Here is an 18,440-nt window from a genome sequence, read left to right on the forward strand (position 1 = left end):
ATAGCTGTGAATGAGGAATACTTGGAGCAGGTGGATGAGTTTGTGTATTTAAGAAGCATGTTTACGAGAGATGGGAAGGCTGACAGAGATATTGAAAGAAAGGTGAATGCAGGTAACTCCATTAATGAAGGACGCAGTTGGCGCAAACAAAAAAATGTCCAAAGAAGCGAAGTTAGCAGTCCACAATGGAGTGCTTGTATCTACCCTGATGTATGGAAGTGAGGCATAGAACTGGCAAAGAAAGGATGAAAGTAGATTGAATGCTGTTGAAATGAGATCCCTGAGGCGAATGTGTGGTAAAACCATGTATGATCGTGTGAGGAATGTGGAGATCCGCAAAGAGTGCAAGGCTGATGTAAGCGTAATGAGTAAGATCAAGAAAAGGACGCTTAGATAACGCTACTACCGAGTCTGAGTCCGAGTCCGAGGTGCAAATACGACGCACGGTACGATTAGTCGGTTTCGGTGCTCATTTGCTAGCCGTTTTCTTTAACCTATTCGCCTTTTTATTCAAAATATCTTTATCTATTAGTTTCTATTTCTATCTATTATCTTACGATCTTAAGAAGTGTTTATCAATCAGCGCCAGCATGAGTGGTGTACCCAGCACCTTATCATTTCACTCGGAGTTATTGACAGTGACAGTAAACAAATGAGACTGACTTAATTCGCACACTAAATATGGTGATTACATTGATGAAAGATGATATTTTCATCGTGTTGTGTTGTGTGGTTCTGGGCGTGTTTACCTCGGCGGCCGCCGACGATATGAGCAATTTGACCGGTGGCGATCCCAAAATAATCCATGGCATAGATTTGCCACCTAATAAGTTTTACTTGGATAAAATATTTAACAAGTATGGGGACGAAGGATTCATCTCGTTTGAGGTAAGTGGATAAACGTACCTGTACATTGGAATATTATATTATATTTTAAATCATTAAAGATAATATTAGCGATTCCCAAACGAAAATTTGAAACAGAAAAATAAAATAAAAATCGAAGGTAACTAGGAATCATAGTGGCTAATATTGTCTTCACTGCATTACAATTTGAGGTTCTACTCATTAGGTTATTCCTAATACATATTTAAATTATATTAGTTAAGTTAATTATATTATATTAGGAAAATCAGGTAAAAAAAATAAGGGTAAAAGGTTAAATAAGCATGTAATAATGTCAGAAACAATGCAACAATAATACTACATAATCAGATTAATTATACCTACTTTACAACATATTATAAACATAACTAATTACATTTTTTTTTAATATTAACTAACCTATTATTCCTATATAAATATAACATTATAATTTGATTCTTTATATAAATTTATGCTTTTCTTATCTTTTCCCTTGAGGAGAATTCAAATAAAAAAATTATTTACTCAATATGAAATATAAATATAATTTATTTATTTATTTATTTATACTGGGTTTTACAGATGATCACACTTACGTGAGAACAATCCACTTATAAAAACTCAGTTATTGTACAATTACAAAAATCTACAATTAAATAAAGATACAATAAATTAAATACAGATACATACAATTAAATACAGATACATGCAATTAGAAAACAAAAACATCAAAAAATAAAAATAAAATACATAATCATATACAAGCTCGCTCAAGTAACACATTACATTATACATTATTACAAGTGGTAAGAGGCATAAGAAATACGAGAGGTATGCATAGAGAGAAAATTGACACAATGAATTAGCTAATATTTTTTAATAGCGCCAGAACTTTTTTTCTGAATCCGTACAAATTATCGACGAAAATATCTATTTCAGCACACTCTATCTTGTTATATAGTCGACACATCTGGGTCAGAGGGCTAAAGTAGGCGATATTATTTATAAATGTATTCAGGTGAAAAATATTATGGCGCCTTAAACAATGCGAATTGGGGACATTTATTTTAATATTGCTAAGACATAATGTAGTATCAAGTTGACCGTGAATAATTTTATGTAAACATATGAGATCAGTCAATTGCCTTCTAGTTTTAAGTGTATCAATCTTGAAGTAATCACGACGTAGGTACGTCATATGATCTTAGATGGTCATGTAATCCACATTTGAAGGATAACATTCTTAGCATTTTTTTTTGAATGGATTCTACAATATTTTCATATTTGCAGTAATGTGGATTCCAAATAGAGCTTCCATATTCAAGTTTACTTCTAATTAAGGCATTGTAAAGAGTTAGAATTGATTGAGGATCTTGGAAAGGTTTACATATTCTATGAATAAATCCCATCATTTTTAATGATTTGCACTTAATGTCGTTAATGTGTACATCAAATATGAATTTAGAATCAAGAGTGATTCCTAGATCTCTTATTGAAGATACTTTTTTGAGAATAATATTATTAATAACATAGGAAAAATCCTTTATAATTCTATTTCTAGTGAAGTTTAAAATGTAACATTTTTCAACATTTAAGTGCATATCATTGACAGTACACCAGTTATTAAGTGTGTGGAGGTCGTTTTGAAGCAGTCGATGATCGGAAACAGACTTGATTTTACGAAAAATTTTAAGATCATCGGCGAAAAAAGCATAATCACAATTTAATTTCGAGCCAAGGTCATTTATGAATATAAGAAAAAGCAGGGGGCCAAGATTTGAACCCTGTGGTACACCGGAAGTTACAATTATAGGGGATGATTTGTATCCATTAATAAGAACTAATTGAGTTCTGTTATACAAATATGATTTCACCCAGCGAAGTAGATCTCCATGTATTCCTATTTGTTCAAGTTTTTTTAATAAGATGGAGTGATTAACTTTATCAAAAGCTTTTTGGAAATCAGTATAAATTGCATCTACTTGTAATCTTTCATTAAAAGAATTACATACATAATTACAAAATTCCAAAAGATTTGAGTTAATAGATCTTTGAGGAACAAACTCATGTTGCCTAGTGCAGAGAAGGGGCTTAAAATGCGAAAAAATATTTTTATATATCAAAGATTCAAAAACCTTAGCAAAACAGGATAATATACTGATTGGTCTATAATTTTTTACTAAAGATTGGTCTCCCGATTTTAATACTGGTACCACATGTGCTTTTTTCCACAGATCAGGAAAAGTTCCCGTGGTTAGGGATGTATTAAAAATTATAAAAAGCGGTAAACATAAAGAGTCTGCAAAGCAACTGACAAAGAAAGGAGGAATATTATCTGGGCCTGGACCCTTGTTGGAATCTATTTTACTCAAAAAACATTTTATTTCATCTGCACCAATATGTATTTTACCCAAATTGCTTTGATTGTGTTCAGTTATGTTTGGCATTGAACCATTAGTGGATGATTCCGAATTGGTATAAACAGATGAAAAATATTTAGAAAATATGTTTGCTATGTGTTCACCGTCATTTGCGGAAATATCGTCAAGATGCATTACTTTAGGAATACAATTGGTTTTTCGTAATGATTTTGAGTATGACCAGAACCTTTATGTTACCTTGCAGACCACTTTCGACAGAGTTGATGTATAATTTATAACATTCGCTTTGTATTTTTTTTTGTAACTTTCCTTAAATAAGAAAATTCTCTATAATCTGACTCGTTACCATGTGTTTTTACCTTAAGTCTAATGCTGTTTTTTTTCTTAAGAAGAGCAATCAAATGCTGATTAAACCAGACAGGATATTGATTTTTTGTTTTAGTAATATATTTTTTAAAGTGTTTGTCAATTATTTCCCATAATTTTTCATAAAACAAGATCACCATACTATTCACATTTTCATTTTTAAAAAGAGTTATCCAATTAACAGATAATAGATCCTGTCGACATTCATGAAAGTTTCCCTTCCTGAAGTTATATTTTGAGTCACTTCTATTGATTTCTAAAAATTGATCTTTATTCTGTTTCACCATTATTTCAAATGAAGGGTGATATTGATCCAATTTGGTTAAGCTACTAAAAATGTATTTATTCAATAAAAATGTATGAATGCATAAATGAATCAACTTTTAAAAAATAACATTGTGGTTAAGATTATCTGTGACAGTTTGCTTTGATTAATTTTTTGCGTACTTATAATTTTTTTTACAAAATAAATAAAAACCACTTTTGCCAATGAAATCGAGCGTTTCTTGACTCCATTTGCCAAGCGATTTTAAGCGATGCCTATTACCTGTGTATTCATCACAAAATAAGGCAAACCAAGAATATACATATTTTTGGCTTGTAGCTTCCTCTTAAGACGCGGCATTTTGCATTTCGAATTGTAAATGGGTGACGCCTACCATTTTTACTTGACATAGAGTTCGTATAGGGTTACCAATCCATTATGTTTTTTCCTATAGAAAAATATTTTTCCATTGAAAAATATTCATTTATTCTTTAGTTTATTAACTTATTTACCTGAAATCGACCTTAAAGCGTTGTAATTTCGAAAAATTAACATTTTATTATTTACTTGTATAATCACGCAGAATTACCTGCATCCTGTGTGGAGTTAACGTAAAAAAATCATCATCATCATTTAATGGCCAATACAAAACAAACTTACTCGGTTTTTCCAGTTATCAATACATTAAATATGTCTTTAAGTGGACGCATTCTAAAAAATAATATAAAGTATAAAATTATAAAAACAACTTGAAAAAGTAGAATATGTTTTGTAATACAGAGTTGTCCCTTGAGGATAATTTCTAATACTCGATTTTTTGTTTTACTTTACTTTTTCTAAATTTAAACAAAAATTGAATTTCATAAAGATATTTGTAAATTTTATAAAAGTATACGTGATAGATACATTTGAATTAAATTTACTATTCAAAATATTTTTATTTTTTGTTTTAACCACTTAATTTTACTATATACGTCGACCGGTTTCGGTTGATCTCAACCTACTACTATTTTTAATGCTTCTAAATTATTAAGGCGTATTCTTATTTTATTTTTATGCATAATTTTGACTCCTGTATTTTTATCAAAGTATGGTTAGTATTAATTAAATGTTCGGCAAAGTCTGAATAACCAGTATTTGTTAAACACCTGACGTGTTTTACTCTAATATTTATGTTTCGCGCAGTTTTCCCAATATATATTGCCGGGCAATCGTAGCAATTAAGTTTGTAAGATACCAGAGTGGCAAAAAAGGACTGCGAAATTCATTCAAGAAATAATCTCACAGTTTTAAAACAATCAGCTTCCATTGCCTTGTAGCAAACGATTTTTTGGCGAATCGTAAAAAACGGTATACTTTTGTACACAAGCCGCGGCCTTTGTAGATTTCATTTATGTTTGTTATTTATTTCTCATTTTTGAAAAATAATATTATTTAACCGATTAATTCAATATGCACGTTAAATAAGATATTCAAATATTTGAAAATAAATATTATTTATTAAAATAAATTACGTAATTTTGCCAAAAATACTGACCCTCGTCCACTATGCCTGCCGTCTGCGCGGGGACCATAGCGGGGACTGACGAATGTTTGAAATGGTCTTATGTAAATCCGAATGTTATAGAGAGCGCGCTAATATTTAAAGCGATTGAAATGAACAGACGTAAGCGACTGCTGTGAAAATATTTAATAAAACACGACTCATTTAAAATAGAGCAAAAATCTCTCATCAAAGGTTTAGTTGCATTTAAACATAAACTCTGAATTTTTTTCATTCCTTTAACATATTAAATAACAAAACAAAACGTGTTTTTAATAATTTTCGGAGCCAACTTTGCGATTTTTTTCTATCGAGGGAATTTCATATAGTTAACTTTTCGGCAAAACCAATGTATAGATATAATCTTAAAAAATAACATTTATTTTTTTGGAATTTCAAGACTTAAGGAGTTAGCGAGAACCTAGTTATAAATCGGTAGAAATTGAGATATAGACATTTCATTTCATAAAAATTTTCAAGAAGCCATGAATACGTCGAAGATTCATAGTTTCATTTTCCACATCAATTTGCTTTAATTTTTTAACCAAAATTCTTCTCGCGTGTTTCATGCAGTTAGATAATCGAAATAGATACGATTCAACGCGATCATAAATTCGCTGTTTGTAAACAATTCCTTGATATTCGAATAATGAACTAAATATAATTCTATATTGGAAAAAGTAGAATCTGGGCGAATATTTTTTTTATTTCAATGCTATTTGCAGAATAGTAATCTACGAAATACATAAATTTACGTTATATAAAAAGCACTTTAAATTTAAATCTAAAATGAGTCTCAAATTATTTAGAAACGCATTTTCAATTGGCTTAGAAAATAATATCATGTGAAAATATTTTTCTACTGATAATTCGGAAATGCAACTAAAATTAACATTAATATACAGGGTGTCCGGGGTGAAAGTGCAGTAACTTCGGGAGGTGATTCTACATGATGGTAGAAGTAAAAAAGACAAATAACGTTTTTGAAATTTCAACTTTTAGATGTACTTTTCAGCTACAAACGAAAAAATTTGCCGGCGTGTGTGTACTGCATTATTATTGCTTTTGGATCATTTGAAATCGACCGGCCGATCCTAGAACTTACACCCGCTACCCCCCTTCCCGCGCTTTACAGCTTGTAACAGAACAGCTGTGATTTGTTTACTGTGTTTAATAAGTTATTAATATTTTTTATCGTTAAAAGTGTTAATTCGTATTATTATTTTAGTGCTTTGTTCTTCGAATTTGGTTAAAACATCATTAAACAGACGATTTTGAAGCGCATTGTTATAAGTTCGAACTCTCGATTTACGCGTCACTGGCAAATAATAAACAACGTCACCAGTCCGCGCTCGACAAGCACACAGCGAATTTATCGGGTAAGTCTGTACCTCCACTAAGGATTTTTAGTAGGAATATCTTTTTGTATTGCAGAAAAAGTTATTTTTCTTTTTTTGCTCCTACCATAACGTAGAATCACCTCCCGAAGTTACTGCACTTTGACCCCGGACATCCTGTATAAATATCATAATTTAAAGAATACGTGTTTTTAGCTCATATACTAAATGATGTATAAGATGTATTTTTAGCTCATATACGAAATGATGTATAAGATTTATGTTTAGCTCATATACGAAATGATGTATAAGACTATTTTTAGCTCGTATACGAAATGACGTATAAGATGAATTTTTATCTCATATACGAAATAATGTATAAGATTTATGTTTAGCTCATATACGAAATGATGTATAAGACTATTTTTAGCTCGTATACGAAATGATGTATAAGATGTATTTTTGGCTCATATACGAAATGATGTATAGGATGTTTGAGAATCTGGTTAGGAGACACAATGAAAGAGGTTGTGAAGGTCACAGTGTGTAATTGTTGAGTCAGAATGCAGCATGAGAGATGACTTCAGGACCGATCATGAAGACTCCGGATGCAGGCGGTGAAGTGTTGATCAAATCGCGGGTCTTAGAGTCGACGCCGCTGCTGGTGACCGGACTAGTGGAGGTGTCCGGTTCTGGTGAAGACCATGGGTCTTCCGGATGCTCCAGTGCTGAACAGGGAAGCCGAAGGTGCGGTGGACCTGGTCGGCGGTTGTGCGGGAGATGCATAGACCGGCGAGGATGCCGCGGCGTTTAGGTGCGTGGATGTAGCGCTGGTCATATGTGTTGGAACCAGGGCGCTGTGATGATCCGGTGTAGCGCTGGCCAGGAATGCTGGGGGCAGGGCGCTGTGATGATCTCGTTGGAGTCCATGGATGAACCGTGCAAAGCCGGGTGTATCGTCCTGCGCGGGGCGCGAGGGGCGCCAGTTGTCACTCGCGAGACTGGTAGATTGTTGGCTGACTAATGACTGACTGACTGCTCGCCGCGTCGGGCCTATTTATATAGTCCAGCCGACGGCGGTAGTAACTACGCGATACCGCAGATAAACTGGAGGTTGTTCATTCAATCTCGATCCTTCGATCGTGCTGGTCATGATCTTTTAGCTCATATAAGAAATTATGTATTTTAATTGATGATTTTAGGTAGCGAACATTGTTTCGAAAGTGTTATAAAATGAAAATGAAACAAGAATTAATAAAAAAAAAACTATTAGGATTAACCATTTTTATTATTTAAATACAACCGATAAGTTTCAAAAAATACAAAAAAATGCAAGATGGAGAAAGGAAAAGAGTTACGTTGTGGATAAATGGAAATAATATTACAAATGCTCTTAATAGATAAATGGAAATACTTTTTAAAATGCTCTTAATAGATAAACGGAAATAATAATACTTTTAATAATAATGTGAGGTATGAAATATCATTCAGATATTTTAAGTAGAATTATATTGAATATATCGATATTTGAGGTGAATTTGTTTCCTAGCGAATGGAGGCGAGAAATGGGTGCATGTATATGGTTAGGCACCAGAATGATTTAAAAAATATATATTATGGAACTTGATTCGCAATTGATGGGTTCTGATGATCATTGCTAACTGCAAATATTATTTTTCAGGGTTTCGAGCATTTGATTGACAACCTGGGTCTCGGTGGGGGAGTGTTCCAAGCGCCCCATGATTTGGCTCTCCACAGGGTCAACAATGGCTCCTTCATCCAAATCCACGATCCCGACCACAGGCACAAACGGCACGCCAGTAAAGGTAGGTCTCACTAACTAACTAACCATCACTTCTAACCTCATTCACATTCAAACGCCGTCTCGTACATACTCATCTATTATATGACTCTTGACACGTATCAAGTATTATAAAATATGATTCAGGTATCTGATTTACTTGATCGTGCTATGTCTTCCACGAGCGTCCCCGACTTCTTCTATCATTCACATTTGCGTCATATATTCTCCTTTCATTCCGTACTTTGTTAATTCGTTCCACATTCCCAAACCATCTAAGTACGCTAACATCAGCCGTGCATTCTTTGCGGATCTCCACATTTATCACACGATCATACATAGTTTTACGTAATACACATTATATGGTAGCTCTTCCCAACCTTCTTCTCCCCATCTCCCTTCCCCACTCCCTTCAGCCTCACAACATACTCACAACATACTCACAACATACTCACACCATGCTCACAACACACTCACAACATACGCACAACATACTCTCAACTTCACCCCGCAGGGGAATACGATGGTCCCAAAGTCGCTAATATTCTTATGCGGTTTTCGTATTTAGTTTTAAAAAAATGAAGACGTTTAAATATGGGTAACGGAAAAATGAAAGATTTCCGAAAACCGGGTTTCCCTATTCGTTCTAGTTCGTCATCTTATTATTCTGTTTTTATCTTTTACTTTTTGATGTTTTGTTTTTGTGATAAAAATAACAAAAATGTTTTACACTTACTCTCAAAAAAAGAATTTATTTTATATGTAATCTTAAATCAGTCATCAAGCGATTTTTTTCACTTTTTTGTACTTCAAAGTACCTTTATTATTTAATGTAGGTTGGTAATAGGGGATTACTCGTATGTCGTACTAACGAGGGTAAATGAACACTTCCTGTTTCGATACGAAAGGGAACGAATTGAAAATAATGACGAGGTTGTATCTACATATTCAACTACCAAAGTCACAAACGTGATTGTTGTCTTAGTTCGTAGTAATCTCTAATCAAATAGGTACCCAGGGACTAATATAATTTTTTTATTGTTTTCGAAACCATAATTATTATAGTTCAAGTGGTTTGATTGCTTTGTATTGTTCATTTGAAGACATGATGTTTGTCAAGTGTATTTTTGCATTTTTTTTACATTAACCCCTCACAGGTGTCTATCTGAGTGAGGTTGATGTAAAAAAAGAGATGAGGAATCTTTTGGGATGGTGGTCTTTTTAAGGAGAGGAAGTTCTGGGAAGGTAAAAGGCATTAAGGTTGGGTAGGAATCTAGGGATCTAAAACATTTCCTATTTTTTTTTTTATGTTTCGTACGCTTTGTTGTGTAGGTATTATTCACTTGTGTAATAATTATGTATACTTAATGAACTTATATTGTATTATTATTTTATACTAGCTCCGACCCTCCAAAAAATATGGGATATTATAATTCCAATTTTGAAAAATACAATAAAAATAATTTAGTTTTAAATGTTATAATATAGGCAGGTACCTACTTTATGGCTTGTCTGAATTTGTTCAACAAACTGTTCCAATTTTTAAAATGACACTTAAATTCAAAGCAAATCTGATTATTATCTAGAATTCATTAAACAAGAGTTGCAAACATACTGCAGAAATTAGCATTCGTAATTATTTTTTATGCTATCTTCAAATTAAAAAATAATTACTGTTTTTTCTCTGTTTATCTGATAGTATTATTATACTAAGCACTGATTTGCACCTTTATACAATTATGTTATTTTTTTATTAAATCTTTTTTTTAATGTTCACTCCATCTATCATGCACTAAATCGCGTAAACTAAAAAAATCATGTAAATAAATAAATTATTCATTATTTCAGACAGCCCCAAAGCAAAATCTCGGGAGTGTATGTCCCCCAACGAGATCCTGGAGGTTTACGGACTGGAGAAACACCTTGGAGTCATCATGATAGAACCCAACACCTTCATGAACCTTTGCCCCGCGCTCGTCTACCAGCTCGACCAGAAATCCTGCTACCAGGACATACATGTGGACGTTGAGAAGACAGACAAATACTTCGGTTTGTCTCAAACTTCAATAGTTTCATAGTTTTTTTGTGGTTTCATTTTCGCAGAGATTCGAAAGACAATTTTTATAAACCCTTCGATATTTTGTTGCCCTTTTGTACAAAGTACATCGATAGCAGTAGTTAGAGTATTATTATTTACTTAACGGCACAGAAGGAATCATAAATACGTTCTATCCGGTCAGTGGCTGAGTTGGCATCGCGTTTGGTTCAAACGCCAGCGTCGTGAGTTTAATTCCTCGACTGGCTAAATCCTCCATCACGACACAATCAACATTTTCCACTTATTGTGATGGTAGAAGGATATTTTTTAATATTTTGACTTGTTTGACTTTCTTTTAAAAATAACTCATTTTGTATTACTGTAAGATATAAGATTTACGCAATGTTAAAAAGAATCAACACTACACTTTGTATTTGCATTTATAAAAATTACAAGAGGCAATTCCAAATAATTGTAACATACTTTTAAAAATCGTCATTGCTTGCATGTCAGCGAAAGATTTGTTACAGTTCGTGATTTTCTTGCTAATTATTTTTCTATGAAACGAAGCAATTCGAAATACAAATAAACTTTATTATTTTTTTTTATATCATAGAAACAAACAGTACATGATTTACAGAAATGAAACATTATACAGGAATAAGATACTTCATGTTGTGTACCTATGATATGTTTCCTTGTAATGTCTGCTACGTGGTATGTTTATTCCTTAATTACCAGGTGACTTGTGTAGTTTATAGGTGTGTGTGTGACGTGTGTAATATATGTGTGAGTGTTTGTGTGTGTGTGTCTGTATGTATGCGCATTGAATTCTTTAAATTATTGACATGATGCCACGTTTGAATTTAGGCAGTGAATCCGAAAAAATGTCAATGTTAGAGTTAAGACAAATATTATTTAGAGTGTGAAGAGCTCGGTTAATTGTTGAATTAGATGCTGCATTTGTTTTATAATTTACTGTATGTCGTGTACGTCTCAAAGGTATGTTAAAGTTAATAAGGGACAGAAGTTCAGTACAGTCAATCTCATTGTTTAAAATTCTGTGTATAAATATTGAGTCAGCTACTGCTCGTCTTCGGTGCAAAGTTTCAAATGTACACTCAAAATTATTGTTGAATCTGTAGGTAATATATTTTATAAATTTGTTTTGGATTCGTTCTATACTATCTATGTAACGTTTATATTGTGGATTCCAAATAGGCGATGCATATTCCAGTGTACTTCTGACTAATGTGAAATATAACATTACAATTGTACGCGGATTACTGAATATTTTCCTTACACGTAGCACGAAACCAAGCATTTTATACGACCTATTAATGATTGAGTCAATGTGCTTATTAAATATAAGTTTGCTATCAAGGTAAACGCCGAGGTCTTTACATTCCGTTTTAGAGATGACAGGTTCATTGTTGAGTGAATATGAGTACTTAATTACGTTTATTTCTGGTGAATGTCATAGTGTGACATTTAGAAACGTTTATATCTAGACAGTTAACTTTACAATACTTGCAAAGCCTATCTAGGTCACTCTGTAACGCTTCGCAGTCAGAAAGAGAACGAATAACTTCGAATATTTTCATGTCATCGGCATAAAGTTCATATTTGGAATTTTGAAGACATGATCCAATGTCATTTATATAAATGTTCAACATTAGCGGACCTAGGTGGGACCCTTGGGGGACACCAGATTTTACCTCAATAGATTTTGAGAAGACACCGTTGATTAAGATTACTTGATTACGGTTACTAATGTAAGATTTGATCCATCTAAATAGGTCACCGTGTATACCAAATAAGACAAGCTTTTTCAAAAGAATTGATTGTATTACTCGATCGAAAGCCTTAGAGAAGTCTGTATACATATTATCAACCTGCTCTTTGTCATCCATCTTGCTACGCAAGAAGTTAATGAAAAGGGCCAGGTTGGATGTCGTAGACCGACCTCTCATGAATCCGTGCTGATTCGGTGTAATTATTGTAGAAATAGCAGAGTATAATTGATCAAAGACAATTTTTTCTAGAACTTTGCTTAAAATAGGAAGTTGGGAAATTGGACGGTAGTTTTTATCGTCATGCTTATCACCGGTTTTATAGATGGGTGTGATAACGGCTGATTTCCACTTGAGGGGAAATGTTCCTTCTGACAATGATTTTTTATAGATGGCGCAAACCGGAAGACAGATATACTTACTACAGTTGCGTATAAAAACTCCGGGTAGCCTATCAATTCCTGGTCCTTTTTTAATATCTATGTTTGAAAGGTATTTCAAGGTGATTTCTTCATTTATTTTAATTGAGGATATTAATGTGTTGTTCAGAGGATCTTCCTTATTATTAACATTGAGTGTTGGAAATTCATTTCTAAAGACCGTTGAGAAGTAATCAGCGAACAAGTCTGTAACTTCGTTGCTATCGTGTGCCGTTGTCGAATGATAGGTCATATGTTCTGGTATAGTGGGAGATTTTCTTTGCGTCTTAACATAATTCCATATTTTTTTAACATTATTTTGTATATCTGATTCCAATCGAGCAATGTAGGCGTGATGAGTATGACTAGAAATTTTCTTTTGTCTTTTGCGAAGTATTGAGAAAGATAGGTAATCTAGAGGATTCTTGTACCGTTTCCAGCCACGAAAAAACTTTAATTTTTCTTTAGTTATGTTAATTAAAGCCGCCGAATACCATGTTGGGAATTTGGTTGATTTGGTTACTTTCTTTGGAACCAGATCATCTATCAGGGCATCAATAATACCATAAAAATAATGTACTGCAGCATCTACGTCCTGTGCATTAACGACAGAGGAACAATCACTGTTTCTGAGAGCATCATTAACTACATCGTAGTTAACTTTATTGAACATTTTGACTATCTGGGGTTTTAGGGTGGTAGCAGGGAGAGGAATATTTAGTTCAACTATAATAGATTTATGATGTGCATCTTCGATTACTAGTGGTGAGTCAGCCGCGGAGACAATGACTGCAGTGTTACAAAGCACGAGATCTAAAATTCATCCGTGAGTATTATAAATTTCGTTATACTGTGTTAAATTGGAAAACGAAAGGCAGCTAAGGAGGGTAGAGGCACAGAGGTCAATACTACGTGGCTGATACGTAAAGTTCCAGCTCACATTTGCATATTATAATCGCCTATTACTAGAAAAATGTCATTTGGAAATTCAGTAGTTAAGTCAGATATGGTAGTTGTATGACTATTGATAATAGAGAAACGCTGTGCATTAGACAACTTAGGACTAACTCCTGGTAAGTAAGAGCAACAAATATGAATATTTGAAATGCAATGTTTTGAATGTCTTAGTAATAGTGAGATCCATATATCCTCGGCTTCTGATGTCCATGACTTTTGAGATCGAACTTTAAAGTCTTTTTTTATACCTATAACAACGCCACCCCCTTTAGTTTTACCCGTTCGATTAGTATCTCTGTCATTTCTATATACGTTATACCGGCAATCAAACAGCTCATCATCGGATATGCTGTCAACTAACCACGTCTCGCTAATTAATATTATGTCGAATTCGTTGATCAGGACGTTTTGATAGAATTCTTTCGTCTTGGATCGGAGGCCACGTGCGTTTTGATAAAACATTATAATATTGTTATGCATCATGTAAAAGAGAAACAACTATCCAATTTTGATTCCAACTAAATAGAATAATATGTAAAAAAAAAAATACATATTATTATGTTCACTCAGCAGCCAAAAGTCCACTGGGGTGAGCATGGTTTTCGATTTGCGCAGATGTGTGTGTATTATGTTGTAGTGTTTTGAGTAAGTTGAGTAGTGTGTATATAGAATTAGAGTTGAGTACAAAAGTGGTATAAGTTGAAAGCAAAAATTAAATAAAATCAAATTAAAATTAAGTTTAGAAGAAATCATTGAGTTAAGTTGTTCAATACGGTTTGACCAGAGACGAGGATAGCAGTCGTTCACATATGAATATCCGTTCGCATATTCATATGTGAACGGAATGTAGAGTGATTGTTAAGATGAGATGTTATATTATTTTAAAAATAATTATGTTTCGGCAACACACCACATAAAAATTTGTTTTGTTTTGCATTTCGTGTATTTGTAAATACGTTCAGTTGCCGTTCCAAGATTGCTTAGCCGCTTTAATGGTTCGGTAAAGATTCTGTTTTTTTTTCTCTTTTTTTTCTGTTTGTGAAATTGACGTGTTTATTTTGCCTTTCATGTACGCATTTTTAAATATTATGGTATTTACCTGCCTAAAGAAGGAATGAAAAAGAATTGTCATTGAGATATCGAAGTTTTATAGGACAAATTGTATTATTCCTTATTTGATTTTTTGAATGTACATAATATGATATGATTATACTATGGATATGGATTATAATGAATTAGGAAGGTATTTAAGTAACCACCTATTTACAAATCTTATGATTTCAGAGGAAATTTTGGTTTCAATCTATTAAATGAGATAAATTAAGAAACATATTTTTCAGACCTTTGTCTGATATTTATTTACGGTCTCTTGGATTAGGGACCCACAATTAGAGATTTTATAAATGGATTGTTAAATTAAACGTTTCGTTTTACAGCTTGGCTTTATGCGGGTCTTACAGTGCTCCTCATCAGCGCTACAGGTCTTCTCGGTGTTGCCATCATGCCAATGATACACTCGGTTATATTCAATCAAATCCTCCACTTTTTGGTGTCCCTGGCTATTGGCACATTGTGTGGAGATGCCCTTCTCCACCTACTGCCCCACGCTCTCATACACGATGGAATGGCCCACGAAAATCACACCATACCCATCTTCAAATGTGGCCTGACCTTTATGACAATTTTATTATTTTATTCAGTGGAAACAATAATGAGAATAGCCACTGGTAAATCGGCCCATGGACATAGTCACTCGAGGAGAAGTGTCGATGTTAGGCATGATATGGATGAGCTAGAATTGCACGTGATGATGCCAAAGCCAAAGAAGCCCAAACCTCCCATGACTCCCGTGGCTCTCATGGTAATCATAGGTGACGGACTTCATAATTTGACTGACGGTCTGGCGATAGGAGCAGCATTCAGCACTGACCCAGTGACTGGTTTTGCTACAGCTCTTGCAGTTTTCTGCCATGAACTTCCGCACGAGTTGGGAGATTTTGCAGTTCTGATTAAATCAGGCATGACTATCAGAAAGGCTTTGTGCTACAACGTCCTGTCATCAATCCTGAGCTTTATTGGAGTTGTTATCGGACTTTGGCTTGCGGAAGATCACACATCAGCTTCCCAATGGATCTATTCAGCTACCGCCGGTAGCTTCCTCTACATTGCATTGGCTGATTTAATTCCTGAAATCAGCGGATATGGTAGTGGCAATATCTTGGACTTCTGTTTAGCTTTCTTGGGTATTATTTTGGGTGGAATTTTAATGTTATGTATTGCTTTATATGAACACAAATTAGTATATTTATTCGAACCATGAATGTGATTGTAATTTTAGAAAATGTATATTTTGATTGTAATGGCTAATGGCCATGACATAGAAGTAAATAGGGCAATAAGGAATGTGTATCTTTGATGATAATGATTAATAATGACTTAGTGATTTGTATTATAAGAAATTTATTATTTATTTGAGTAGAAAATATGTTTTCAAATACATGATGAATAACTTACTATTTAATTTTAGTTTTAAATTATTTTGTAATCTATTGAAAATGTTTTTTAAATATTTTGTAATACATGTTAATTTACATACATGTAGGTATACGCCTAAGTAAATAAATTTCCAGTAAGACTATATGTTTTTCTTTCAGTGTTAAATTTTTTTCTTTGTTGGAAGGTATAATTAAGTCGTTGGTAAGGTAACCAAAATACTTCACAGGTAAGTAAATATTTAAATAATTTATGTTGTAGATTCGGAGTCAGAATTCATCCGTGTCTGATCTGTATTTGCATTCAACGTTTTTTGCAAATGTCTGTTAGTAGATTCTGCCGGCATGTTTTTTTTTCTGGAAAGAAGAAACAATAAAATTAGGTAATTTACATAACGTCCCCTAGACTACTTCTAACTCAAGCAGGGAGAGTATCTTGGAGGATAAAAAAATGTCTCAGCTGTGTGAAATAAATAGCGAGTTCAAACCTGAAGAAATTAAAATTAAAGAAAATCAGGCCCATTAAAGTAGAATTTGAATACCCTAAGCTGATAAAACCAACAAAAATATTTTGCCTAGTGGAATAATAATGGAACTGGTTAGGACCCTCCAACAAATATAACATTTAACTTGCCTCTCAAAGGAAATGGAGGAGGAAAAATGCATTAATTTTGATTTGCGGATCAAACAATTAAATGGGATTCCAAAATTTTTAAGAAACCATGCAAAAAACTTATAAACTAACATAACATACTATTAAGACTCAATAATTATTATAAAATTTTCGAGGAATGCGTTAGTTAATTCTCCCACCTTATCATATCAAAATTTGTTATAAACTGAAACATGGTTAAATGCTGATACCGGCTCGTCAGAATTAGACCTAAATCACTACACTACCTATGGCCTTGATCGATGTCCTGATTCGAGCAAAAATTCAAACGGAGTATGTGTGATGTTGCGCGTGTCTAAAACATCTCTTTCTGTAAACTACCGATCAAGCACACGAGCGATGAACACATTTTTGCAATGCTCAACATACCTAATGGCAAAATTATTACCGTCTATGTCTGCATCCCACCTGCATCGGATTTTAAAATATATAAAAAAAAAAACACAATGAGTACACAGAAATACTGAAATTTAATATCTGAAAGCTAAATTCATAATTGCTGTTGATTATAATCCGCCGAACTGGACCAGCTATGATGATATCGGATCTGCCACAAACGAAGCCGAAATACAGTGCGCTAAATCCAGTAAAATTCGTGATGTGTTCATATTCCTGGGACTATTATTCTCTATTATGTTCCCCAACTGTAAAATCAACAGTTGGGGAACGCAGAGGGGAAAGCTGACTGTGATTCGTCAATAAATCAATCTGTCAGTATATAGGCATCTCGCATTATAATATCACCGTTTAGTTCTTAAAAGTAAAATCTGCTTTTGAATGTATAGACATTTTTACATGGGAGTGAAAATTACTCGCCACGTTATGAACAAATTTGCGAAGTCGAAAGTAAATTTCTTCTATTTTCAGAGTCGAATATTTTGTTTACGTATTTAGTTAAGACACTTTAATAAATGTTCATAATTTACTTCCCAGTAAACAACGATGAGCACACTTGAGAATCGCTACATTCGACCAATGTTGGAGGCTTATCACAACCGCTCTGTTCCTATTAATAATAAAATAATAAAATCTTTAAGAAAATTTATAACATTTCACTTCTAAGAAGATAATAGAAAAGTAAAACAACTAAAAAACAAATAAAATTATATACACACAGCTTTTACCAGCGATTCCTAAGAGTATTTGGAGTAAAAATTTGGACATCATTTTGCCGTCCGATGACACTTTTTCAATTAAAAACAAAAAACATGATTTTCTATCATACATCGCCACTCGGTATAACCTAGCGCATTACGTGATATGCACTCCTTTCAAGTTCTGTTTTTATTTCAGTTTTGTCAAGCAACTAGCCTACAATGATATAAAAACAGAACTTGAATAAGTCTTTCACAGAACCCGAAAATGAACGTTGAAATTTGATGAATTGTTCAAATTCTCCGAAACAACCCGTCCTTAGTGTTGTTTATGAGTTGTGTAAAATTCAAAATTCGTTTTGTAATAACGCCATTAAAGTGGAATAAATTAAAAAATGATTGGTTTATTATCCTTTA

The 18,440-nt window shown here is 33.3% G+C and overlaps 1 protein-coding gene across 1 annotated transcript; it reads left to right on the forward strand.

Moving 5' to 3' along the window:
• The first annotated feature begins 681 nt into the window (after positions 1 to 681).
• LOC149424272 (zinc transporter ZIP5-like) lies at positions 682 to 16,084 on the forward strand. The gene is made up of 4 exons (XM_089631056.1): positions 682 to 888; positions 8,438 to 8,582; positions 10,406 to 10,606; positions 15,201 to 16,084. The coding sequence occupies exons 1-4, from the start codon at positions 682 to 684 to the stop codon at positions 16,082 to 16,084; spliced, it is 1,437 nt and encodes a 478-aa protein (XP_089487182.1).
• Positions 16,085 to 18,440: the final 2,356 nt, after the last annotated feature.

The sequence above is a fragment of the Hesperophylax consimilis genome, chromosome 4, assembly GCF_061612785.1.
Source record: "Hesperophylax consimilis isolate HC1 chromosome 4, BYU_Hcon_1.0, whole genome shotgun sequence".
In the NCBI taxonomy this organism is placed as follows: Eukaryota; Metazoa; Arthropoda; class Insecta; order Trichoptera; family Limnephilidae; genus Hesperophylax; species Hesperophylax consimilis.